The 27,832-nt window shown below is 41.8% G+C and overlaps 2 protein-coding genes across 2 annotated transcripts in view; both read left to right on the forward strand.

Moving 5' to 3' along the window:
• Positions 1-278: 278 nt before the first annotated feature.
• LOC113289674 (wall-associated receptor kinase-like 1) lies at positions 279-4,026 on the forward strand. The gene is made up of 3 exons (XM_026539002.1): positions 279-2,309; positions 2,412-2,565; positions 2,646-4,026. The coding sequence occupies exons 2-3, from the start codon at positions 2,418-2,420 to the stop codon at positions 3,845-3,847; spliced, it is 1,350 nt and encodes a 449-aa protein (XP_026394787.1). The 5' UTR covers positions 279-2,309; positions 2,412-2,417; the 3' UTR covers positions 3,848-4,026.
• Positions 4,027-4,303: 277 nt separating this feature from the next.
• LOC113291618 (wall-associated receptor kinase 2-like) overlaps positions 4,304-27,832 on the forward strand; it is a 46,795-nt gene continuing 23,266 nt past the window's right edge. The window contains exons 1-2 of the mRNA XM_026541132.1: positions 4,304-5,262; positions 5,335-5,514. Of these exons, the coding sequence (XP_026396917.1) occupies positions 4,350-5,262; positions 5,335-5,514 (1,093 nt within the window). The 5' untranslated portion in view covers positions 4,304-4,349. The remainder of the gene's footprint in view (positions 5,263-5,334; positions 5,515-27,832) is intronic.

A 27,832-nucleotide genomic window follows, 5' to 3' on the forward strand; every position in this document is an offset into this window, starting at 1 on the left:
CTTGCATTTGTACTTTCTTGTTTATTCAACAAATGTGTGCTGGTGAATGAAGTTAGATTGACAAATTTCATGCATTTACTGAGACATGATTCACGGCTCGCAAAAAACAAAAAAAAGAAGACATTGACTCGTGAGAATGTGCATGGATTCCCTCATATTCAAAGTCAATATTCTTATGTCAATGCAATTGAATAGTAAGCAGCAAAAGTCAATTACGCATCCTCCAAAAAGCTTTAAGAACTCCATTTTCTTCGTCAAAGCAAACTAGCAGAAGAACGTAATTGGCCAATTCTTTAGATATTAGCCAGAATTATGTTTCTACCACAGCTCTTATCTATCTGTCTGATCTCTTGCTGGTTCTTGTTTGCATCGGTGGTTTCTGCTTTCGGTGAGGCAAAGCCTGGTTGTCAAGCAAAATGCGGTAACGTCACCATTCCTTACCCGTTTGGTATAACTGTTGGAGGCGAGGATGATTACAGAGGAGCACAAGGATGCTCCATTCATGGAGTTGGGTATGGCTATAACGTCAACTGTAATACTTCCTACGACCCTCCTAAGGCCTTTATTGGCACCAGTAACCTTGAGATTTTAAGTATATCAGAAACTGAAATTCGAAAAAAACATTGCTCTTCTTCCCTCTTTCCCCTCTCTCCTCTCTAAAAACACTACTACCGAAAAACAAAACCAACCGCCGTTCCTTTCTTGCTCGGATTTAGTCTAATCGGACTAGATCCGAGCAAGACATCCGTTTTAGTTTAATGTAGTCTTTAGTTGTTTGTTGGAAATCCCCGGGTTGTTGTAGAGAATCAGGTAGTCATGATACTTGACTTCTCTCTCTCCTGTATCTCTCTTCTTCCCTGGATCGAAGAAGATCCCCTTTTCTTTTTCCCAAGTCTCATCTCACCTCATCTTAGTTTGAAGAATGGTGGTACATTTACCTACCACTTCTTTACCTCGTCCATATATTCTCTGAAACCCCGTAATCCTCTTCATTAATCAGAATTGATACATAAAAACCACTTAATTTTAACCTAAATCAAATCTCCTTCAAACATTTCTTTGTAATAAAATCTTGCTCCATCAAAAAATCTTGCTCCATCAAAAAAATGCTTCTACCACCCATCTCATAGATCTCCTTCACCCATCCACTACACATCCCTTCACCCATTTTCAGTTCTAAATCAACAATAGTGTTGGATTCTGATGAAGAAAAGGCATGGATCAGTTCTTAATAATCATTAATTGTGCTGGTTCTGTTGATATTCAGGGTAAAGTCCTCATTTTCAGTTCTAAATCAACAATGGTGTTGGTTTCTGAAGAAGAAAAGGCTTCCATCATCAGTTCTTAGTACTCATTAATGGTGGTGGTTTCGTCCATACTCAGGGCAAGTTTTTGCAATGGTGGTGCAAAGGGTGGCGGCAAGTTTTTGGTAACGATTAGGGTTTCATCTTCGCTGGACTTTTACTTTACATGGCCAGTTGCTATCCGGGTATCTGGAACTGGTCTTGGGCTTCGATGAGTTTGTGTCCCCTGGGCTTAGTTTTCTTACGGCTTGCAATTGTAAGGATCCTTTTGATCTCCTTGGTCATCTCTGCCCTTTCGATTGAAAGGTGTATCCATTTGTAATTTGCTATTCAAAGTCTGGTTGTAACAATTCTTATTTCTTCAATCAATATATTCCCCTTTCACGATCAAAAAAAAAAAAAAAGAACGTGGTAGCTGCATTATGTTACAATATGGCTGGTAATTTGGTATTGGATGATTCGAGGGTCACATCGAATTTGGGTTCGACACCATTTACGTTCTCGAACACGAAAAACAGGCTATTTACAATAGGGTGCAACTCAGGCGGAACTATTTTAGGAAGAGATCAGCTTGAGAAGAACTACTCAGCCAGTGTGTGTCATTATGTGCTAGTCAAGATTTTGTAAAAGAGAGCTCCTGTGATGGCGGCGGATGTTGCATGAATACTATTCCCAAGGGGATAAAGTGGCTAAGTACAGGGTTGGTAAGGGTTGTCAACGTTAGCTTCTTATCTTTCAATCCTTGCAGTTACGCTTTCCTAGCTGATCAAGAACAATATACGTTCTCTGCGTCGGATCTTTTGGCTGAGAGTAGAGTTAGAAATATAGCCGTTGTTCTTGATTGGGCGGTAGGGAGTAAGACATGCGAAGAAGCACAAAGAGATTTAGCCACTTATGCTTGCCAGCAGAACAGTTACTGCAGCAATTCCGAAAACAATCCAGGGTATCGTTGCACTTGTCATGATGGTTACAAGGGGAACCCCTATATCAGTCCTGGATGTCAAGGTACATCTTTTCATAAGCATAATTTTATGATTTATTTATAGAGACCAATCTTGATTTAATTTGCAAATGAAATGATAAGTGCAAAATCTTTATGCTTGATAGACGTGAATGAGTGTGAAGATCAAAACAGCAACCCCTGTGAGGGGATTTGCGTCAACACCATGGGAAGCTACAACTGTACTTGTCCAATTGGAAGTTCCGGAGATGGGAGGAAAGATGGGAAAGGCTGCAATCGCAATATTAAGGGTTACTCTTGGTAATGTCTACTCCCATTGCTTCGGTTTGTATTTTAAATAACTGACATGCGTACTAATTGAACTCATACTGGCAATGCAGGTATTGGTTCAGGGCTCTTGTTTATCATTGTTGCAAGTTCTTGGTTATATTTGATCATTAAAAAAAGAAGGTTAATTAAAATGAAAGAGAAATTTTTTCAACAAAATGGTGGGCTGCTATTAAAACAACAAATATCGTCGAATGAAGGTGGCGTAGAGACTTCAAAGATCTTTACAGCAGAAGAGCTAAAGCTAGCAACCAACAACTATAATGAGAGTCTGATCCTCGGACAAGGAGGCTATGGAACCGTTTACAAGGGAACCTTACCGGATAATCATACAGTTGCCATTAAGAAATCCAAGATAGTTGATCAGAGCCAAATCGAGCAATTTATAAATGAGGTTTTTATGTTGACTCAGATTAATCATCGAAATGTGGTGAAGCTCTTGGGGTGTTGTTTAGAAACTGAAGTTCATTTACTTGTATATGAATATGTTTCTAATCGCACCCTCTCCCAGCATATCCACCACAACAGTGGGTTGCCTTCCATTTCTTGGGAAAGCCGTTTGAGGATTGCGGTCGAAACAGCAGGTGCACTTGCTTATTTACATTCTGCAGCTGCTATTCCCATAATCCACAGAGATGTCAAGTCTGCTAACATACTTCTTGATGAAAATTACACTGCAAAAGTAGCGGACTTTGGAGCGTCAAGGTTGATTCCGCTGGACCAAACAGAATTATCAACAGTCGTATTAGGGACCAGAGGATATTTGGATCCAGAGTACCACCAGACAGGACAGCTGACAGAGAAGAGTGATGTTTATAGCTTTGGTGTTGTTCTTGTAGAAATATTGACAGGAAAGAAGCCAATTCTTTCCGAGAGATCCGGAGAACTAAGAAATCTTGCAACATATTTCATTTTGTTCATGCAAGAAGACCATCTGCTCCCACTTCTCGAGGCCCGAGTAGTAAATGAAGGGAGACCAGAACAAGTACTTGCAGTTGCTGAGCTTGCAAAGAGATGCCTGAAGTTGAAGGGTGAAGAAAGGCCGACAATGAAACGAGTAACAGCAGAACTAGAGAGTTTTAGAGGCGTGGAAACACGTGTATGGGCTCGTCAACCAAACAATGGAACAAACTTAGTATTACCAGCTGAACCGAGGGACCTCTATACAGTTCCACTTATCTCTTCCAGTGCCATTGATTCCGGACATTATGCGTTGGTTGAAGATACAATAGCCTCGATGAACATCCCTAGATGATTAGTTCATGGATCTTGATGGGTTTTTATGACAATCACACATTTTGTATATTATTTGTATAATCACTCATATGGAAATATTAAGTCTTGGCATAAGTGAACTTCGCACTCTACGTTGCGGGGTCAAACAGATATATGGCTCGAATTAAAAAAGTAAGATAATTTTTTGGAAAGATGTGATACAAGAAAAATGGTGTACTTGTGCTGTTTTTTTTTGGAATAATCAAGATTACGTGTTCTATCCTTATAAGATAATGGAGTCTTGGAGCTGCAGACAGTCGTAGTGCAGATTTTCCTTAATTTGACCATAATCTGTGGTGCGACTTATCTTGAGAGCTCAACTTGCAGTTTATTTTTCTTGTTTATTCAACTCTATGCGCAAGTTGGTGAAGATGGTTGATATTTTATTTACTTAATCTAAGAAGTTCACATAAAATGGGTAAATGATCCATTACTTCCTCCAGAACTAGTTAACTGCAGTAATTAGCAAATTCTTGCGAATTATGTTTTCACAAAAGTTCTTATTAATCCAGACGATCTCTTGCTGGTTACCGGTAGTATCGTTAGTAGCTGCATTTGGTGAGACAAAGCCAGGTTGTCAAGCCAGATGCGGTAATATTAGCATTCCTTACCCGCTCGGTATAACCGTCGGAGGTGATGATGATAGTCGAGGAGCAGGAGGGTGCTCCATTCATGGAGTTGGGTCTGGGTATAATGTTAACTGCAATTCTTCTTATGACCCTCCCAAGGCCTTCATCGGCAGAGGCAAGCTTGAAATTTTAAGTATATCAGAAACTGAAATTCGACAAAAGAGCATGGTAGCTACATTAGGTTACAATATGTCTGGAGATTTGGTGTTGGATAATCAGATAGTCACATCAACTTTGAAGCCGACCCCATTTACATTCTCCAACACAAAAAACAGGCTTTTCACAATCGGGTGTAATTCCGGTGGAGCGCTCCTAGGATTGGATGAGCTTGGGAAGAACTACTCAAGCCAGTGTGTATCAGTTTGTAATAGTAGGGAAGATATGAGAGAAGGGACTTGCAATGGAAATGGATGTTGCCAGAACACTATCCCAAAGGGGATAAATACTTTGAGTACAGGGTTGATATGGATTCCCAACAACATCACCTTCTTAGCTTTCAATCCTTGCAGTTATGCTTTCCTGGCTGATCGCGAGCAGTATACGTTTTCTGCATCAGATCTTCTACCCGAAAGTAAAGTGAAAGACATACCCGTCGTTCTTGATTGGGCGATAGGGACCAAGACTTGTGAAGAAGCCAAAAAAGATTCAGCCACTTATGCTTGCCAGGAGAATACCTACTGTAAGAATTCGGACAACAATCCAGGATATCGTTGCACTTGCCTCGACGGTTACACCGGGAACCCCTATCTTAGTCCTGGCTGCAAAGGTATGTCTGTACATATGATTCACAATTCATAGAGATCAAAAGCTTAACTGTCATGTTCTTTATGCTCAACAGACGTGAACGAGTGTGAGGATCAAAACGACAATCCATGTGATGGGATTTGCATTAATACCAATGGGAGCTATAATTGTACGTGTCCAACGGGCAGTTCTGGCGACGGGAGGAAAGATGGAAAAGGTTGCACTAGTAATACAATCAGTGGTGAACAATTCCCAATTCTAAGTGTTACTCTTGGTAATTACCCCCCAGACCATTCTACATTCTATCTTTCTCAAGTATTTGTAAGGAAACGTGGGTTTCCTAGTTTAGGCTAAATTCTTAGTTTGAGTTAATTATCATATTAAGATGAGATCCTAAATTGATCATGGTTTCCTAGTATGAGTCGGTTTCCTAATCCAAGGAGGCCAAGACTTGGGAACCAAGTTTGTGACTCCTATATAAGGAGCTCTAGGCTAGGTGTTTTAGTCATGGAATCCTCAATGTAAATCTCGTAGAGATGTGAGGGATTCATCCCACCTATTCAGGTGGTTATGTGAGAGACCTAATGGTGGAAGGAGTACATCATTATGGTGTTTATGGGATACTTATCGATGTTGGAAGATATGTTGTTATGGAGTATTCGTATGGAGATGTTGGTAAGACATCTTGTTGAGGAGAAGATCATCTTGGTGGTGTTGGATTAGATTATTGGTGTTGAGCTAAAGACGTCCATGATAATCTATATCAGGGTGTGCAGAGAAGATCGTCTCGTTGTGGTAGATAATGTGGTAAACATTATCTCATACGGGTGAAGATGCTACGTGGGATCTTATAGGGTGCTTGTGAGAGTTCTTGTGTTCGGTCACGTTGTGGTGAGTCGATGGATTGATTTAGTAAATCAGTTGTGTAATTCTCAGTGGTGATTCTATAATGAATAAAGAGGTCGTAGGTAGACAATATTACACACATTGTGTATGTTGTTGAACCACGTTAAATCCGTGAGTACTTTACTTCTTGTTGCTTTGTTTATGGATTGCATCTATGAGGTTCTCTTTCTCTTCTTCTTATCCTAGATCATAGTAAGGTTCATAGAGCAATCCGAGAGATCAAATGTTTCTTTTTAGCTAATATATTTCCGCAAAATTAGCACGTAGAGGGCTCTGAACCCCAACAATATTAGCACGTAGATGACAGGAAAAAAAACCCATTCTCGGGAGAGATCAGAAGAACAAAGAAATCTTGCTTCATATTTCATTTCATCAATGGAAGATGGCAATCTGTCCCCACTTCTTGATGATCGAGTAGTAAATGAGGGTACGCCAGAACAAGTACTTGAATTTACCGAGCTTGCAAAGAAATGCCTGAATATGAACTGTGAAGATAGGCCTACCATGAGACAAGTAACAACTGATCTTGTGTGCACATATTTCATCATCAAACACGTGTATATAGGAACATACGTGGAGAGCATGCGGACAAAGTCATCAAAGCATGATGACATGTGCCCACAGCCAAGATTCCCATCCCGCCGACGTTGGATCTTTGCCCGAACAAATCTAAGGGCAGAAGTTAAAAAGACGTACCGGTAACACGATGTACTGCGGATCACCAGATAACTCTCTAAGAGTTACTTTATCTCATCCCCAAAAGAAGCCAAGATCAACGGTGGAGAGAAAATGAACTGACATGGATGTGACAGGGGCAGAAGACACTTGCCTGACACGAGCAGGCACCTCAACTACCCGCATTAAACACTCTGAGCAGCATACGTGTCGATCAACCCGTGGAACGAACGAGGACGACTCTGCGTGATGAAGTAATAAACGAAGACCCCCGCGTGATGGACACAGAACACAAGAAGATAAGGTTCCAACGGTCCTCAGAGATGGGTCCCACACTCTAACCCTATAAATACCCCCTCTCCACCAAGAGTAAGGGGATCGAAAAATTAAGGAAGGGAAGGAGAGAGAAATTGTGAGTGTAAGTTAGTCCTTTACCATATACAGATCTATGTAAACCCCAAAGTCACTCGACTATCTTTGTAACCATCAAGTATATAGTGAAACAACAACCCCGTGGATGTAGGCCTTAGTGCTGAACCACGTAAATCCCAGTCTTATTTACATTTCAGCACTTTATATTTGCCTAACGCTCCATGAGTTTTACTTTTATGCTTCGTTTTCTTTATCTTCCCCTACGAAAACGCCCCTCTCGATGTTATTGGATGAGGCTATGATAAACCCGAAGGTTTGGAGCCAAGGAATCAATGCCATTGTATTATCAGTGCGAGTCTGTACCTAGAGTGCGAATATTGTTTGTGAACATATAGATGCATTCGTGATTTACGTGTTCACAATTTGGCGCTAGAAACAGGGACTTCGTCCCGGTAAAAGATTTATCTTATCCTGTGATTTCATATTAAATTAGCATATGATTGCTCTATTTCATCAGCTCTAGCAGTATTTACCTTTTGTTAACTTTACTATATTCAAAAACGCACATGTTATCTTCGATGATCCTGGCAGTATCTGTCGAAGCTATTTAAACTGGTTAAAATATTTATCGCTTAGATCCATGGATTTACATTTTTTAGATCTCGTACGGACCTGGCTTTCCAGTTGGTCGCTTTCAAAAAATTTCAAAAAGATCTACGTGCATTTTCAAGGGGATCCTTTCACGTTCCCGCGTACCTTCAATGAATCCACATTTTTAAAAGTTCTCTGTGGCCCTCGGGCAGTTTTTCCCGGTCTTGGAGTAAGGAATTTTGTAAACTAACCCGATCCGCACGGACATTTCTGTTTCTCGCTGTTTGAAATTCCCTTGTGCGGAAAGAAAACGAAAGCGACAAAAGGACCCACGAAGGAAAAGATGCAGGAAACAGGAAAATCCAAAGTCACGTCAAAGGAAGCACCAAGGACAACCCCGATCATCACCCGGAGCAAGCAGAAAGGAGACAAATCAAAAATGACCAGTCAGAGGCAGGACACTGCGGAAATCACTTCGCCTATGAACGCTAACTCCGTCGCAGCCGCGGCCCTCAGAGCAGCTGCAACAAAGTATAGTACAACAGCGGCTTCCCCAAAGGCTGCGGAAGCCAGTAAAACTTTTTCTACGAATCAATTTCACCAACCAAAAGAAAGGTTGGATGAATCCAGAACACACCAACCCGCGCACTCGCCGACCTTCGGAATGCCATCAAAAAACGAGCAAAATCAAACTGTGTCGGCGGCTCTAACGCCGTAGATGGGCACTTCGCCCGATCTGGAAATGCCGACAATCGAAGATGAACCTCCCCCACCTTTAGTGCAAACCATAGAAGAAGGCGGCACCATTGTCGTAGTAGCACGAGCTGGGACTCCCAATCAGGGGTCGAACCAATCACATCGATTGATGGCCGAGCTTTAGGAATTGAAGAAGAGCCAGAAGATTTACGCAGATGCTGTAGCTCTGTTGGCCAGAGAGAACCATGATTTAAAAGACCTGATTGCCCTAAGCACAAAGACGAGTCAACAACTCGATGAAGCAAGTTCAAAGGCACCAGAACCAAACCGAGACCGAAGAGTCATCATAGCAGCAAATGGAAAAGCGGCAAGGGGTAGTAGCGCATCCGACCCGGATTATAACGACGGAGAGTCAAGCTATCACGAGTAGAAGAGCGTAGGGCACCACCGCGCGATGGAAGAGCTGCGTGATGAAATGATGGCAGAGATCAGGCAGTTAAAAAATAGACAAGGCGGGGGAAGGTTAGAAGAGGTCATGAGAGAGGCTAACTCCACGCCCCTAACTCATCGCCTGGCCAGCACCCCTATTCCACTCAAGTGCCATGTCCCGACATTTGAATGCTATGACGGATCCAGTGATCCCGCTGCACACATTCGGTATTATAACCGTGTCTTGGCTAGATGGATTCAAAACGACGCAGTACTCTGTAGGTACTTCCCATCGAGCCTGAAGGGATCGGCATTGTCTTGGTTTGATAATCTGCCGCCAGACTCCATCCACTCCTACGACCAACTCGCAGAAAAGTTCTTAAGAACTTACATGTACAACAAGGATGTTAATACTGGAATTGATAAGCTCTTTTCGCTAGCAATCGGCTATAAGGAAACCACGAGGGAATACACTAACAGATGACACAAGGTCTGCCAAGCCATAGGGAGTGTGGACCCGGTGGTAAGTATCAACTGCTACAAGTGGGGATTAGACCGAATGAGTCCACTATTCGTTGAGATTCATGGAAGCGTACCTAAGACAGAGGGAGATCTTCGAATAATTATTAAAAAGCACGCTCGTCTTGAAGAAATACGGCGTGAAAACCCTAGGGCATACACGCAGAAGTCTCACCGTACCAATTCAGCAGAACAAACCAATGGGGCCAAAAGAAATTGTTTAGCGGAGAGGCCTCACGAAGACAGGAAGGAACGAAGGGACGAACGACGAACATGCGATCGAAAATTCGAAGATCAAGTTTACACGAAGCTCAATGCTAGCTATGATCGGATCCTGAGAGAGATCAAAGGAAGGGAAAACAGCCCTCGAGAACCGATAAGTCTAAAGATTATTGTGAATATCACTGCTTCAACGGACACCAGACCGAAAAATGTAAAAACCTCAAAATAATGATCCAAAAATTAATCGATGCTGGCGAGCTCAAACAGTACATACGAAAGGATGTCACCGAGGATAGATTCAAAAGAACCAAGCCAGTCCAGCTTCCATAAGGTAACCGCACAATCAACACCATTTCGTGTTCTGAAGCCGCAGGGCCCTCACTTAAAACACAGATAGGAAAGAGGTTACGGAAGCAGTTCGAAGACCGCTGCGAATTGTATAAGATCGATGGGATAGAGATGGACGAGCACGAAGAGTGGATGGACTCGCCTATTATTTTTGATGCTGAGGATATCGAAGAGGACATGGAAGACCATAACGACCCCCTGGTCCTCACACTACCAGCAGCCGGATGTAACCTCAAAAAGATCCTCATTGACGGAGGAATCTCAGTAAACGTTCTATTCTACGAAGCATTCAAACGAATGAAACTCCATGAAGAACAACTGATGACCTCTTATTACACCATCTACGGATTCAATGGTTCACCCACGAAGCCATTGGGAGACATCGTGTTGCAAGTTAACGCCGGACCCATGAAAGTAGAAACACGATTCAGCGTGGTTGACGCCCCATCCCCCTACAACGCCATTATCGTACGAAAGTGGCTACATAAACTCAAGGGAGTGGCGGCAACGTACTATCAATATCTCAGATTCCCTACACCTGAGGGAGTAATGGAAATCAAGGGAGATCGGGTCTCTGCAAGGGAGTGCCAAGCCACTCAGGATTGCATCAACAACGAACAAGAAGAGCAGCGAAAAACCCGAAGAATTAAAAATAAAGAAGCCGCGAAAGAGAAGGCCATAGACCTGTTCCTCAAGGAAACTACAGGAAGGGGTTTGACCAAAGATGATAATGTCCTAAACACAGAGACAAGTACTTCAGCATCCAACGAAGGACAGAAACATACTAAATAACAATCAAAGAACGTCCCAGTTCTCGGGGATCCGAAGCCGGTGTTCACGCCAGTAGAGCCCGTAAAAGAAATCAACATAGGAACGGAAGAAAACCCGAAGATGATCAAAGTAGGGACCATAATGGACGAAAAAAAGAAGATTCTCTAATCAAATTACTTAAAGAATACGCGGATGTATTCGCCTGGAAATTAGGAGATATGCCTGGGATTGACCCAAAAGTAATCCAACACGAGCTGCGCATCAAACCAGGCACACCACCTTTCAGGAAAAAAATAAGAAAAGTTGCACCGGAGTATCATAAGGCCGTGGAAAAAGAACTTCGGAAACTACTAGACGCAGGTTTCATCAAGGAAGTCAAGTACCCTACGTGGATCTCCAATATGGTCGTCGTTCCTAATAAAAATGGAGGGGTTAGGATATGCATCGATTTTACTAACCTCAACAAGGCATGTCCAAAGGACAACTATCCCTTGCCAAGCATAGATCAGCTGGTAGAGGCGGTAGAAGGATATGAAGAGATGTCATTCATGGATGGACATTCTGGATACAACCAAGTAGCCATGGCAGAAGAATATCAGCCACACACAGCGTTTTACACCCCACATGGCCTTTATTGCTACACTAGAATGCCTTTCGGACTTCGAAACGCAGGGGCAACATACCAAAGAATGGTCGATGCTATCTTCAGGACATGGATTGGTAGTACCTTAGAAGTTTACGTTGACGATATGCTCGTCAAAAGCAAGATGCGCAAAGATCACCACCAGGATCTGAGAGATATCTTCGAAGCAATGAGAAAACATCACATGAAAGTGAATCCATAGAAATGTACTTTCGGCGTCACCTCGGGAAAATTCCTCGGGTATCTGGTAACAAAAAGCGGAATTGAGGTAGACCCAGTAAAGATTCAGGCCATAGTAGAAATGCCGTCCACGAAGAATTTAAAAGAAGTGCAGAAACTCAATGGGTCCATCACAGCCTTGGGCAGATTTATTGCCCGATCCTCGGACAAATGCAAACATTTCTTCAATATTCTCAAAAAAGGGAGTAAGTTTGAATGGACCGCATAATGCGAAGAAGCCTTCCAAAAAATCAAAGAACACCTAGCTTCAATTCCGATCCTGCATAAACCGAATCCTGATGAGGTTTTGGCATCGTACATAGCAGCAACAGAAGACGCAGCCAGCGCAGTGTTGGTCAAAACCAATACGAAGATAGAACAGCCTATCTATTACGTTAGTAAGACCCGCAATTTTGCGGGAAGGAACTACACAAAGATCGAACAGCTTATCCTAGGATTGGTTTGGGCTACTCAAAAGCTGAGAACCTACTTCCTAACTCACTTCGTCCGCGTCCCATGCAAAGCACCACTGGAAGCAGTTCTCAAAAGCGCGGGAAAAGTGGGCAGAATAGCCAAGTGGAACACCCACCTGGACCAATTCAACATCATTCATGAAATTCAACATTCTCGAAAATCCCAAGTTTTGGCGGATTTCTTAGCAGACCTCCCCCTGGACAACGACGAAGAGATTAAGGGAATACCATAAGCCGAAGAAGAAAGCAAAGATCCAATGGATATCCTCGAACCCGCGAGTCAAAGACAATGGGAAGTCTTCGTCGACGGTTCCAAAAATAAGGAAGGAGCAGGAATAGGCATTGTCATCACCACCCCAACCGGAGAAAAGATTGTACAGGCACTCAGGTTAGAATTCAAAGAGCATACCAACAACATCGTTGAATACGAGGCAGTCGTACATGCCCTCCGTGTAATAATAGAAATGGGGGTAACCGATGTAAGACTGACAAGTGATTCGCATCTTGTCATACGACAAATAGAGCTCGAGTACAATGTGTACGATGACACCCTCTCAGCTTACATGGACTTGGTCCAAACATTGGCGTCACAAATTCCGAACATCAAATTCCGGCACTTATGCAGAAAGGATCTCAGGCATGCGGATGCCCTAGCATATATATCATCCATGCTGAAGGATAAAAGCGTCGAAGCTATTAAAATAACAAGGGTATACGATCCTTCGATTGCATCTCAATTCTCCTTCGCTACCAATCAAGATACAGTGGAAGAAAATATCGAAGACCAAGTAGGAGAAGACATCCATAACGATTTTGACGAAGAAGATATCCTGTCAAGAGAAAATCAAGACGAAGACTTCAGCAACGGAGATGATTGGAGAACGGTGATCCATGCGTTTCTCGAAAAGGGAAACTTACCCCCGGATCATAAACAAGCTAGGAAAATACTCTCCAAAGTAGGAAGATATGAGCTCCGGGATGGGGTCCTGTACAAGAAATCCTTCCTCGGGCCATTACTACGTTGCTTATCCCGGAGAGAGGGGCACCGAATTCTAAACGACATCCATTATGGTGACGCAGGGAATCATAGCGGCATGAGGTCACTATCCGACAAAGCAAAAACGCAAGGATATTACTGGCCCACAATGATACAGGATGCTGCAAGGATGTCCCGACGGTGTGAAGAATGTCAGCGCTTCGCCAAAAAAAATACACGCGCCGGCAACACTGTTAAATTCTGTAGATAGCCCGTGGCCATTTACGAAATGGGGCATAGATATCGTCGGGCCTTTCGTCGAAGGGTCAGGGAAAAGACGATTTTTGATAGTAGACACGGACTACTTCAGCAAATGGGTGGAAGCCAAAGCCTTAGCCAGGATCAGAGACGTGGACGTGTTTACTTTCATATTCCAAAATATTATTTGCAGATTCGGCATACCAGCGGAAATCGTGTCCGATAATGGTAAACAATTACAGGGGAAAAACATAGACATGCTCTTTAACACTTTCAAAATAAGGAAAAACAAGTCCACCCCCATATACCCTCAAAGCAACGGACAAGCGGAAGCTACCAACAAGACCCTGGCCCTTATCCTCAAAAAACAATTAGACGAACATAATGGGCGATGGTGTGAACAGTTGCATAATGTGTTATGGGCATACAGAACAACAAGAAGATCTGCCACCGGGGAATCCCCGTTTCTCCTCACTTATGGAGCTGAAGCAGTCATCCCGACAGAGATCCTCATGCCAACCACAAAGACCGAAGCATGGGAGAAAAATCTCACAACAGACATGATGTTAGAGAGATTGAAAGACCTAGAAGAAAGAAGGGAAGCAGCATTGCAGAAGATGGAAAATTATCAACGAAGACTAGCAAGGGAGTACAACAAAAAGGTCAAGCTTCGGAATTTTATAGAGGGACAATATGTGTTAAGAACTATCCCACAGTATCAACGATAAAAGAGATGGGGAAAGTTAGCACCTACGTGGGGAGGACCCTTTATAATACACGACATTGCGGGAAGCGGTTCCTATTACCTTCGCAATCTCAAAGGCGAGGTCCTCCGACATCCTTGGAATGCTAAGTGGCTTAAACCATATTACCCATAGGAGCAACGCAGCTTTGCATCTGCTTGAAGAGTACCAGAAGAAGAAGGCAGCGTGACCGCTCTACATGTTTCTATCTCTGGACGAGGAATTGCAGGCCTCAACCTATCAATCAAACAAGCTTTCCTAAAAATTCAAGAAATCAACTTATCAACAATATTGGGGAAAGTAGTTAAACTACAATCTCTCAGGGCTCCCTCATCAGTTTCCATAAGTGTAAGACCAGGGGGAAGGCACCCAGCAGAAAGAGATACCCAACCAATCTTAAGGCAACGGGTCGACGGAATGGGTGTATGTAAATTTTTTAACCCCATATCCTAGAACGTTGCCTCGGCACCCACCGTATGGTAATCCTCTGTCCAAGGGTTCGCCAGCGGGGTGACAGGTCTCAAGCCGATCACGAAGGTGCCTCCCTTCGGTATCGCACCCAAACACTTAAAAAACTATTTTGTTTTTAGCGTCTTTCATCACAATGCCTAAAATAAACAACAAACTGATATTGCAGGTATACCAAAAAAATGATCCATTTCATAAAGGTTGGTTACAAAAAGCGGCAAGGCCATGGATTGTAAATTTACACATCAAAAATTTACAAGGAATACACATCAAAAATATTCTTTTTACAAAAGACTAGCACAATCTAACGGAAGGATAATGATGCCGCGGTCTCTACTTAGAAGATGCCGCCCCATCAGCAGGGTTGTTCCGAAGAGTTGAAGGGACGCTCCCACCAGATGAGGGTCCCAAGGAGCCAGGAAAGGAAGCAGGCACTGGACGACGCGGATAGCTCTTCACAAGGCCATGCTCGGTCTTAAGGCCAAGATCAATCTTCTCCAGCATCTTGTTTGTCTCCTCAGCCAATTGACACCGAGCCTTATACATAATAACTATCGTCCGCTGTTGGGCTTGGGATAACAACGAAGATAGACGATTCACTTCTTTAGAAGCTGCACCAACAACCTCTTCGCGGGATGCCGCCAAACTCTTAAAATGATTAGTATGTTCTTCCTGCTGCGCTATGGAAGATTGAGCCTTTTCAAATTTTTCATTCGCAACGCGGAGTTGTCCCTCGAGCTCTGAAAAAAGACAACACAAGGGAGTTAGCACAGAAAAGACACAATCACACTCGATGAAATAGAGTTATACCTTCGACACAAGCCGAAGCCTCTTCATACTCATTAACAACCGCATCTCGCGCTTCATCAAGATGGTCATATTCCGCGGATAATTTCTTATAATCTAGTTGAAGGTTGGTGAGAGTAAATTGACGGGCATCTAGTTCTACCTGCTTCATCGAATCCATGTGACGAAGATGGTTGACTTCGTTGTTTATTTCTGATACCCCTTTGCCAAGTATGTACATACATACTTCAAGATTTCTCTCAGACTCAGCCAGACGTGTTATTTCAGCGCGAGACGCAGCAAGGGCCTTGCTTAGAGCCCAAACTTCGGCTCGGGCATCGTCCCGTTCTCTGGTAAGACACAGCATGCTCTCATTAACTCCCGAAAAAGGAAGGGAGCGAGCCTTTCGTAATTCCTCTTTCAGAAGATGTATCCTAGACTCCAACAATGAAGTTCGCTCACGGGATTCCTGCAGATTCTCACGTGTCCACAACAACGTACCATTGAACAAAGTACGGTCATGGTTATACAAATTCTGCATATCAACCATTTGAACATGCCTTGCGCGCCATACCTCAGCCCGAGCGTCCCACTTTTTGGCTTCACTCTTAATTTTCTCGACCAGCTCTTTGATACGAGATTTTTGCCGTGCCCTTTCGTTTCGAAGCCATATCACCTCGGGGACGCCACCCACTGGAGATAGGGTGGGGAGACTCAGACAGAACAACTAAGGAATATAGAGGAATTACGACGCACTGCGAGGGTAAAAGAGGAAAAAGAATCAAACCTGTGAAAGCTGAAACTTGGCCGCGAGTTTGCTCTAACTCAGCGCGAACGACAGCGAGCTCTTAACGAAGCCCAGCCTCCGCTTCACCCAGCCTTTCTTTCTCTTTAAGGCTTCTCTTCAGTTCTTCTATTTCTACCTCAGCCGCAGATAATTCCTTTTCTCTGTGACGAAGCTTAGCCTCCAGCTTCAAAGATTTCGCCTTAAAGAATTGATACAACACATGGTTACAATGCTCACTCCTCATCATCTACACATCAAAACGACAAACATTATTACACCGAAGGATTCAATCGTCACGAAGAGATATGTACGAAGACTTACCTCCAAGACACGCTGCTGAGGAAAAACATATTGGTAACCGTCAGATATGGCCATCATATCCTCGACAGAAGTAGGAGGCTCCGGTACAAGGGTAGCTTCGGGAACACTCAAACTTTTCCCCCACATCTCAGATACCCGCGCCTTGGAAGACAGTTCCATCATCCGACGGGTATAAGCATCGGAATCCTTTTCACCAGCAACCACCGGGGCAGGATGAGGGACAAGCAACAAACCCTTTTTCTTAAGCCAATCCATTATGGCGTCCTCACCCTCAAATGTCAGCGAATGAGGGAAATCCTCAGAAGGCGAATCAACCACGGACTTCCCCTTGGCTGATATTGCCTCATCAACACAAGTTTCGGCATCACCCGCGCCTCCATCCTGAACAGCAGCGTCTTCCTTACCAGACCCCCCGAGCACATCCCAATCATCATTGGGGGAAAGTAGAGAGAAGTCTTCAGGAAAATCAAGAGCATCGTCAAGGAGATCCCCTGCGGAATAAACCCGGCCAAAAGAGAACTCTTGAGACATGGGGGGGAGAGTTCCCGCCGCATCACCAGCAGGGACTGACATATCAGCGATAACACTGCCATCAGCTACCGCGGCATTATTTCCTCCATCACCTTCAAAACCCGCACCAATATCCTCCTCGACATTAGGGGGGAAGTATCAGTACGTTCTTCCCCATCAGAAATCTCATCCTCGGCAAACTCTTCGTTTACCGGACTGGTAACTTCTTCATGAACCTCAGCCTCACCCATCACAATGGTAGAAGACTGCTTCGGCCCAATCTTTTTCTTCTTCGAAACCTGCAAACCAACACATGTTCCACAGAGTTACTTTCCGAACAAGTTACTTTCCACAGAGTTACTTTCCGAACAGGCGCGGCCAGAAACTGCAATAACCATACCTTAGCAGTAGTGGCACTCTTCGGTGGAAGTATAGCACCAGAACCTTCCTCCTCGTCTCCTTCAACGACGTATAGGGCATAAGGAAAGTTCATACCTGCGAAGTTTAAACGCCAGGGACAGAAATCTCCATAACGAGCAGGAGGAGATTCACGTGGCCTGCTACTCCCAGAAGGACGCCAACCGTGTGGACCGGGAATCCAACCGTACGCCCAAGGACCAACAACTTCGATTACAGTAGCGTGCCACTCGTAGTCATGGTCACGCTTGATCCTCTCACGTGCCGGAAAAAGTTTCCGCTGACTAGACCCCTCGGTGCCTGGAACATACTTCAGTTTGGCATCGCTGACCTCACTTAACAGACAAATTTCACCCCGAGGAGCAGCGAGATTCCGAAGGCTAACACTCCACGGTTTACGATTCCTACTATTGACGTAATCACCAAAAGAGTTGTTGAAGTTTTCAGGAGTATACCATTCCCTCTCTGCGGGATTTGGAACGTAACATGTCATCGTCGTCTGTCCCTTACTCCGCAGATAACACTCCTTCGATGCACATAGATAATTCCCCGATAATTGCGACACAGAACGGCTGTGAGTATTGGTAGAAGAGCGTTCACGACCAGCAAGCACATCGTAATAGAAGGAGTCGCCAGAATTGTATAACGGCAGCATAAGACCCGCCTCGAAAGCTCCAACCGTAGTCAACAAATGGAACTCGTCAAACTGATACTTCGAGAGGAGCTCATAAGTAATATCATCCTCAGGGGCATAGAAACGAACCTCGAAGGCTTGAAGCTCATGCTTTTCCTTGAAAACTTCAAGGTCAATATGCTTGAACTTCACTTTCTTCTTGCTGACCGAAACACTGCGTATCAACGGGGCAGCCTCATCCTGTTCCGCGGGGTCGGAAGAACCAACAAAAGCCTCGGAAGCTCGTCTTTTCAAAGAGGGATTCTTAGACGATTCAGTCCTCGGGACACAACCTTTGGTGTTCTTCCCTTTGAGAGGAAGTACTGGAGGCGGCGGTAGAGGGTGCTGCACAGGCACTACTGAACGCAGAGGAGGAACATCAAAGGCAACAACACGAGGAGGTGTCTGCGCACACCTAACGTCATCACGAGGACGAGAAACCGCACGGTCGGCAGCGTTTCGAGACCCGGAAGGATTTTTTGAGGGACCATGTTTCCTAGGAGGAGAGGCCTTCGCCCCTGAAGAAGAAACTCTGATACCACGGGGATCCATTTGAGACTCTCTGCGCGGAGGGGATCTCGGTAGACTAGAACCCGGAGTTTGATAAGGAGGCTGCGGACGGTCAGACATGGCTGCGAAGAGATACAACATAAACAAGTTAGAAACAAACACAAGGTCATCACCAAAGATAAAAAAAAAACCACACAATTAGCAGTCCATCTCAACATAGCACAGAAACCCTAAAACCCCAAACTCAAAAGTCCAATCAATACACGTAAAACAATGGCCTCCTCGATTTGAGACGAAGAACAGGGGCAAACTAGCATACAAGCATCAGAAAAGGGTTCTTCATCACAAACAAGGGACGACAGCAGCAGAAAGGGGAGGCTACAATACGATCAACAACAGAAAATTTACAACCAACACAGCTTAAAACAAAAGGAACAAAGAAAAGAAACCTTACCACCACAAACAACAGCAGGAAGAGGACAACAAACCAGAAACAATGAAGAAGGGAGCGTGATTAATGCTAAGACAGAGGATTTAATGGTCGAGGAACAAATAATGAAGACTGACAGATAATGAAACAAACTAGAAACAATGAAGAAGGGAGTGTGATTAATGCTAAGACAGAGAATTTAATGGTTGAAGAACAAAGAATGACAGAGAATGAAATTAATTTTCGAAGGAGAATGAAATTAATTTTTCTCCCCTCCTTAATATACTCGAAATAAAGAGAAGGAAGTTAAGGGAGGAATGGGAAATGTGCCCATTAAATGAGCAGTTAATGCACGAATAAGAAACATGCCCAAGTCTCCAGGAGAAGTTATTAGGAGAGAGGAAGAATATGTAACGACTGTTTTCTTCAATGCTCCCACTAAACACTCAAGCCCGAAGAAAAGGGGAAAATTGTGTGCACATATTTCATCATCAAACACGTGTATATAGGAACATTCGTGGAGAGCATGCGGACAAAGTCATCAAAGCATGATGACATGTGCCCACAGCCAAGATGCCCATCCCGCCGACGTTGGATCTTTGCCCGAAAAAATCTAAGGGCAGAAGTTAAAAAGATGTACCGGTAACACGATGTACTGCGGAGCACCAGATAACTCCCGAAGAGTTACTTTATCTCATCCCAAAAGAAGCCAAGATCAACTGTGGAGAGAAAATGAACTGACATGGATGTGACAGGGGCAGAAGACACTTTCCTGACACGAGCAGGCACCTCAACTACCCGCATTAAACACTCTGAGCAGTATACATGTCGATCAACCCGTGGAACGAACGAGGACGACTCTGCGTGATGAAGTAATAAACGAAGACCCCCGCGTGATGGACACAGAACACAAGAAGATAAGGTTCCAACAGTCCTCAGAGATGGGTCCCACACTCTAACCCTATAAATACCCCCTCTCCACCAAGAGTAAGGGGATCGAAAAATTGAGGAAGGGAAGGAGAGAGAAATTGTGAGTGTAAGTTAGTCCTTTACCATATACAGATCTACGTAAACCCCAAAGTCACTCGACTATCTTTGTAACCATCAAGTATATAGTGAAACAACAACCCCGTGGATGTAGGTCTTAGTGCTGAACCACGTAAATCCCAGTCTTATTTACATTTCAGCACTTTATATTTTCCTAACGCTCCATGAGTTTTACTTTTATGCTTCGTTTTCTTTATCTTCCCCTACGAAAACGCCCTTCTCGATGTTATTGGATGAGGATATGATAAACCCAAAGATTTGGAGCCAAGGAATCAATGCCATTGTATTATCAGTGAGAGTCCGTACCTAGAGTGCGAATATTGTTTGTGAACATATAAATGCCTTCGTGATTTACGTGTTCACATATCTAAAGAGTTTGAGAACGGCAGAGACACGTGTATGGGCTAGCGAACAGAACAATGTAAGAAGAACAGCATTACCAACTGAGCTAAGTGACCTTTATGCTGTCCCAGTTTACTCTTCCACTAATGTTGATTCTGGGCAATATAGTTTTGGTGCAGATACGATAGCCTCGATGAACACCCCTAGGTGATTAAGTAACTCAATGATCTTGATTAACAACCCCAAATTATGTACTTTTCAGAACGAGTACATGTCCTGTTAAGTGAACTTGTAGACTGAGAAGATACTAATTAGTCCCCCAATTTATGTAATTTGTAATTGCGAATAAAGAAATGAGATGAGTGGAATGCGTGTAATTAGCACCATTGTGTTTGAAAATTGAAACCATATGCTTAAGTTATCAGCTAATCCTCGTTTTTCAACATATACTGTACGTGCATATGGAAAAGAGAAGACTCAGAAATCTTGTTGACAATGAACCACCGCTGATTGCGGCACCACAACATATACTGATATTCATTTCTGTACAAGTTGGTGATGCAAGGTGAATTTTTTTAATGCACTTACTTGGTCAAGACTCAAGAGGGTGAATGGCAATATTGGAAGTTCTTGGAAATTGTGAATGGCAATGCTGGAAGTTCTTGGAAATCCAATTGAATAATTCATCGGCAACCAATATGTCAAATATGTGTACGTATTTCAAAAAATAAGCTAAACTAATATGATAGGTATGACTGTAGTGATAGACTGAAAGATTCATTTCTTCTTGCAGAGCTAGGTACCACAAGTAGATAAACAGATTCTGTAGCTAGTTGTGATCATGCTTTTACGAGGATTCTTCCTATTTCACTTAATCATCATTTGCCGGATACCGCTTCCATTGGTGGTTGTTGCATTTGGCGAGACAAAGCCAGGTTTCCAGGCCAAATGTGGTAATATTAATGTGTTGCAACGGTAACAATAAACACTCAAAGAAAGATGTTACAAGAAAAATTTCTGGAAGGTACATAAACACTCAAATGGACAGCAAACAGAGGACAAAGTCACGTGTTCAACACGCTGTCCTTAACACAATAATTGACCGGTACGCCTCAAGAATGAGTGATGCCTATACCCTGTGGTCAAGTTGTATCCAGGATAAAATTGTCAGTTACAAGTATTGTTAGCACTACAACACTTGCCCACTCATACGAACTCAACAGCAAAGCACGGAAGAAAAGAAAAGGACCACACAGAGGGAGAGAGATGAAAAGAAGAGGATAGTAGCTCTCTGGACACAAATGAAAATGAAAGTTTCGAATTCTTTTTATAGGCAAACAGAAAGGGTGAAATCAATGCACATTAATGTGCGAATCAATACTGCATGCGAAATAATGCTGCCATGATGTCGACATAATTCTGTCATCAACATTCAAAAACAGGTAAGAAAATGTCGACATCCATGCAAATAAATCCGTTAAGAAAAATGTTTTTGGTAAGAGAATAAATTCACCCAGGTCACACGCTCCCCATATTTAAGACATAATTTATTTTGATTTTCAAAATGATTAGGAAATAAATCAAAAGAAAAAAAAATTCCAAAAAGGAAAGTTCTGGTTGACCAAAGTCCATGGCGCAAGCACGAGCTCGAGCCCTAAGCCCAAGCCCTTAGTGGAAACAAAAATATTTCGCCCCACCCGTTCCACCCACATTGTTTTAGTAACTATCCATAAAGGAATAACTATATAGTGGAACTCCTCTTTGGTTATGCCCAATGTGGGACTAAAGGACCTATTTCATTCACTCATATAAAATGGTAAATCTACTATCTCCCATGTATCATTTTCTTTGATAGATTCTATTTCACTAATAAAAGACTCTTTCCACCACGGAGCTTCAAAAGAAGTCATGGCTTCTCTATAAGTATGCGGATCAGACACTCTGCTAGTGTTACGAAGTCAGGTCCAAAGAAGGTTTTGGTTCTACCCCTTTTACTTCTCCCAGGATCAATTTCTACTTCATCTTCCTCTAAAGGTAAAGTCTGACTGGTTGAAGAGACATCTAGGGGATCAACACCTCTCTTACGAGAGTCAGATTTTAATGGAAAAACATTTTCAAAAAAACACAGCATCCCTAGACTCCATAATAGTATTCACACCAATTTCAGAAATATCAGAACTCACAACCATAAATCTATATGCAGGTGCATGCTCAGGATACCCTATGAAGACACAGTCAACAGTTTTGGGTCCTATCTTGGTTGCTTTAGGTTTAGGGATCTGAACCTTAGCCAAACACCCCCACACTTTGAAGTATGCTAAAGAAAGTTGTCTACCTTTCCACAATTCATATGGAGTTTTATCTGATCCTTTAAAAGGTACTCTATTCAGGATATATCAGGCTGAGAGGACACCTTCCCCCTACAAGTTCGAAGGTAATCCTGAACTAATTAACATGGCATTCATCATCTCCTTAAGGGTACGGTTCTTACGTTCAGCTACACCATTCGACTGAGGTGAATAAGGAGGGGTAACCTCGTGTATTATGCCATGTTCTACACAGAAATCTCCTATAGGAGTTATGTACTCACCACCACGGTCAGACCTAATGGTTTTAATGGTAGTATTCAATTGGTTTTCAACTTCTAGTTTATACCTCTTAAAGGATTCTAAGGCATCATCCTTACCTCTAAGCAAATATATGTGACAATACTTAGTACAGTTGTCTATAAAAATAACAAACCATTTCTTACCACCTCTAGTTTGAATCGATTTCATGTCAACTAGGTATGAGTGAATTAATTCTAAGGGTTTAGAATTTCTATGAACATTTTTGCTAAAAGGTTTTCTAGCAAATTTTGATTCTACGCATATTTCACATTTATGTTCATTTTCCAAACTACATTTGGGTATGCATCCTATATTGGCTAGTTTAAGCATTGACTTATAATTTAATCTAAGTCTACCATGCAAAACATTCAAACACACACAAAATATTAAAAATGTTCACTTCATCAATTTTCTTTTAAGCTTATATAAACCCTAAGTCATATAACCAACGCCTGAAAAATCATTTCCCTTAATTACGACAAGATTTTTACTGATTCATTAAATATCTTTAATATTTTACCATCTTCAGTAGAACAAGATACAAGATTCTAGCTTGCATATGCCCGGAACATGAAAATTCATTCAATGTTAGAATGTTATAGATATGAGCTTCTGCTCGACCTTTTCCTTTTATGCAACCTCTGTCGCAAATGAGTTACTCATATAGAGTTTCTCAACATCCCTTATTCTCAGATAAGAGGTGAACAGGTATTTGTGTTAACAAACATACTTAGTGTCTCCAGAATCCACTCCAGTCTCTCACATAGGTTATCATGCCACTAAACTCGTTCTAGTTTGTTTCAACTAAATTAGCATTAACTTTCTCCTTATTAAGGTTTTATGTTATCTACACATTAATGCCATTTGACCAGGAATTTTACAAACATAACAAACACCCTTAATTAAAATAATGATAGATTTAGGTATGTGAAACATACCTTTGTTACGAGAGCTATGCAAAGTGTTGCATTTGATGTTCTCACATTTGCCGTATTTGGAAGATTTATTTTCAGCCACATGCGCCTATTAGCCATGTCCCTTGTAGATGGAACCTTTATTCACAAAACACAATTCCGAATCAGAAAATAAAATATGAATTTTGAAGATAGCATCTATATTTACAAACTTCGTTTGAACCACCATTTCAAAAAAAAAAACTCATGGTTACCCCATAAAAACTAATATTGTCAACAACAAATTTCTGTTCGTCAGAATTTTTCAGGAACATTTCTCTGTTTTGTAAAATATTGAAAAACTACTTTTACAACTCCAAAAATTCTAAAATTTTACGTGGGTAACTATCAAGATGTCTACTACATTATGCTAAAAGGGTTTATAAAAATTCTATTTAGGTTAAGAGATAAACACGAAACTCTACGGCTGACCCAAAAATTCATTTTTTCCTTTTTCACTCCACAAATAACATCCATGTTTGTTGGGTGCAATACTTAAATTCAAGGAACAATCAAATAAACAAAAATTATTGATACTTATCTCCTTTATAATGGAAGTGATCGGTTTGACAAAATGGATGAGCTCCCCAGAAAAGTTTTCTGACCCATCAACATCGTTCTTACCCATTGTTACAGATAGAAAAGACTATTGTGTCAAGATTGTTGCAACTGTAACAATAAACACTCAAAGAAAGATGTTAGAAGAAAAATTTCTAGAAGGTAAATAACATTCAAATGGACAGCAAACAGAGGACAGAGTCACGTGTTCAACACGCTGTCCTTAACACAATAGTTGACCGGTACGCCTCAAGAATGACTGATGCATATACCCTGTGGTCAAGTTGTATCCAGGATAAAACTTCCCGTTGCAAGTATTGTTAGCACTACAATACTTTGCAACTCATACGAACTCAACAATAAAGAACGGAAGAAAAGAAAAAGACCACACAGAGGGAGAGAGACGAAAAGAAGAGGATAGTAGCTCTTCTGGACACAAATGAAAATGAAAGTTTCAAATTCTTTTTATAGGCAAACAGAGAGGGTGAAATCAATGCACATTAATGTGCGAATCAATACTGCATGCGAAATAATGCTGCCATGATGTCGACATAATTCTGTCATCAACATTCAAAAACCGGTAAGAAAATGTCGACATCCATGCAAATAAATCCGTTAAGAAAAATGTTTTTGGTAAGAGAATAAATTCACCCAGGTCACACGCCCCCCATATTTAAGACAGAATTTATTTTGATTTTCAAAATGATTACGAAATAAATCAAAAGAATTTTTTTTCCAAAAAGGAAAGTCATGGTTGACCAAAGTCCATGGTGCAAGCACGAGCTCGAGCCCTAAGCCCAAGCCCTTAGTGGAAAAAAAAATATTTCGCCCCACCCGTTCCACCCACATTGTTTTAGTAATTATCCATAAAGGAATAGCTATATAGTGGAACTCCTCTTTAGTTATGCCCAATCTGGGACTAAAGGACCTATTTTATTCACTCATAGAAAATAAGTAAGAACTCTTAGAGACCCAAAGGTCCTAAGTTCCGTTCCCACCAAGACCATAAAATCAAAACATTAAAAACTCATTTTTTCCAACAATCCCCCACATGAATGAAATACCGATACAAAAATCAGAAAACGGAAAGCGAGAAATACCACTTAGGCAAGAGGTGTCCATGAGGTCTTGAAACTTTGCTTAGTGAGAAATTGTCGGAACTACTTGATGGATAGTGAACGCGATGTCTTGAACTGCCATCGTTTGGTGTAATCCGCGATAATAACCACGTGTGATATCTCTCTAGGTGTTGTCAAGTTCGTGCCGTTGTGTCCTTTTTGGCCCAGGAAAAATCCCGTTTCTCAGAATGCTCTAGAGAATCAGCTTTATTCTCATAGGAAGCGACCCACTTCCACATTCAGATATGTGAGTTCCATCAAGAGTGTTTACTGCTGCACCCCACTTCAATCTTAAATTGAAACTATAGAACTCATTAAGACTTAGTTAAAAGTCATCCTTCACATGCAGTGGTGTGATTTGTAGATAGTGGTAAAAGTGGTTCGATTCTCAGACTTGTGAAGGATATTATTTAGACTTAAATCCTAATATTAAAATAGAAAACTCACTAAAAATTATAACAAACTCAATCAAAGATGATATCAATACTAAAAGAAACACTGAGGCTAAGATTCCACTATTTTCCAAATTCAGAGTGATTTAATCCAATATTTATATTCATGCAATTTTTTCGTTCAATTTGATTCTAAACTATTGCAACAAGTAGATTCTCAAAATAACAGGTGTAAATCCGAAGCATAGAACATCAAAAACCTAGGTCCAAGCATGCTCTATCAAAAGAAATAACAATTGCTTAACAAGAATCATTCAAACAATTTTCACTCAAGGCAAAACAATCATAAAAACAATTGCAGTAAATAAATAATTAAGAATATACCACTTTTTGTTGGAAAAATAGCTTCCTCTATCGCCTCAACAATGGGGTTTAGCTCCTCATATTAACCACTTGCTCAAAATACATGCTTGTTTCTCAAAAGTTAATTAAAAAGAAGAGAAGGTATAAGACATCGTGTTTGTAATGGATATAATTGTTACGAACCACTGTTATAGAGTACCCTAACACAGAACTGTATAAAAGATATTCTTCTCTTAACTCCCACGTAACTTCCATATTTGCCTTAAAACCTCCCGACTAAAACTCTGCTCTAAAAACCCGAGAAAACTAGTATTCTTTCGTGTGTTGAGAATCGGTTATCCATCCCATTTTGCTCCGTTAAATTACTTAGGCCAGCCCTGTTTACGCCTTTAGAGTCCAGCCCAATTAAATCTGGTGATCGAATCTGTCCAGAGATAACCCAAAAATCGAAGCCAAATTTTGTTCGCAACTGAAATATTTTCCCGCCAAATTCGATTTGAGATGGTGAAGAAAGGGTGTCCCCTTATCCAGGGTAGGGGTGCGATTAGCAACTGCCTGGAAATGGGATGCCCCTTATCCAAAGTGAGTTCCGAATAGCAAATGTCCTCTGGGTGCTTTCCGACAACTTTTCGAGCCAATTTTTTCCAAAAATGTTTATTGGCCAAAAATACCTACAAATAAATAAAACACCATAATAAGTACAAAAATGAGCCCTAACAATATATAGAATCATGACAAATCGGACACAAAAATGTGTCTATCAAATACCCGCAAACCTATTATTTGCTAGTCCTCGAGCAAACATAAAATAGAAATAGAATCCTAACTCACTGTCGCAGGCATCGTCGATTGCATTTAGCGTATGCAATAAGCCTTTAAACCCCTAGGTGTCCCTAGTGGCGGAGTGTTGTCTCCGAGGGGCTTATCATAGGTATACCCACAAAACCTTTTTACTCCAGACCCTAGCTATCTACATAGAACCTTGGAAGGCACTAAAGAATCTCCTTGGTTGGCATACGTATTGACTACAGGAGGAAGTACCCTGATGCGAAATTCCAATTATTGTACACGAGTTTGCACTCAAACATACTAAAATTCATATGAACTGACAGAGCTCTACTCAGATAGTCGCACTATGGACATCAATATCCGGAGTCAAAACTAATCACGTGGATAGATCAAGAAGATGGATATAGAAAAACATAGATGGTTTTGATGTTTACTAGGTGAACGGTGTTTCTCATATCTGTATGAAGGCCTCCGCCAAAATGAACCTATCCTAATGGACTGAGATACTAGTCTGACTAATATCAACACACTGGCATATACAAGGGAACCAGTGATTGATAATCCTAACTCTAGGTCAACACAACTGGCATATACAAGGGTTCCAATGGTCGACTTTATTGAATTTATTCCAATTGGTCTGATGGTCTGGTCTGGTCTCTTTTTCTTTTCTTTTTTTTT

This window comes from Papaver somniferum, chromosome 6 (genome assembly GCF_003573695.1).
Source record: "Papaver somniferum cultivar HN1 chromosome 6, ASM357369v1, whole genome shotgun sequence".
In the NCBI taxonomy this organism is placed as follows: domain Eukaryota; kingdom Viridiplantae; phylum Streptophyta; class Magnoliopsida; order Ranunculales; family Papaveraceae; genus Papaver; species Papaver somniferum.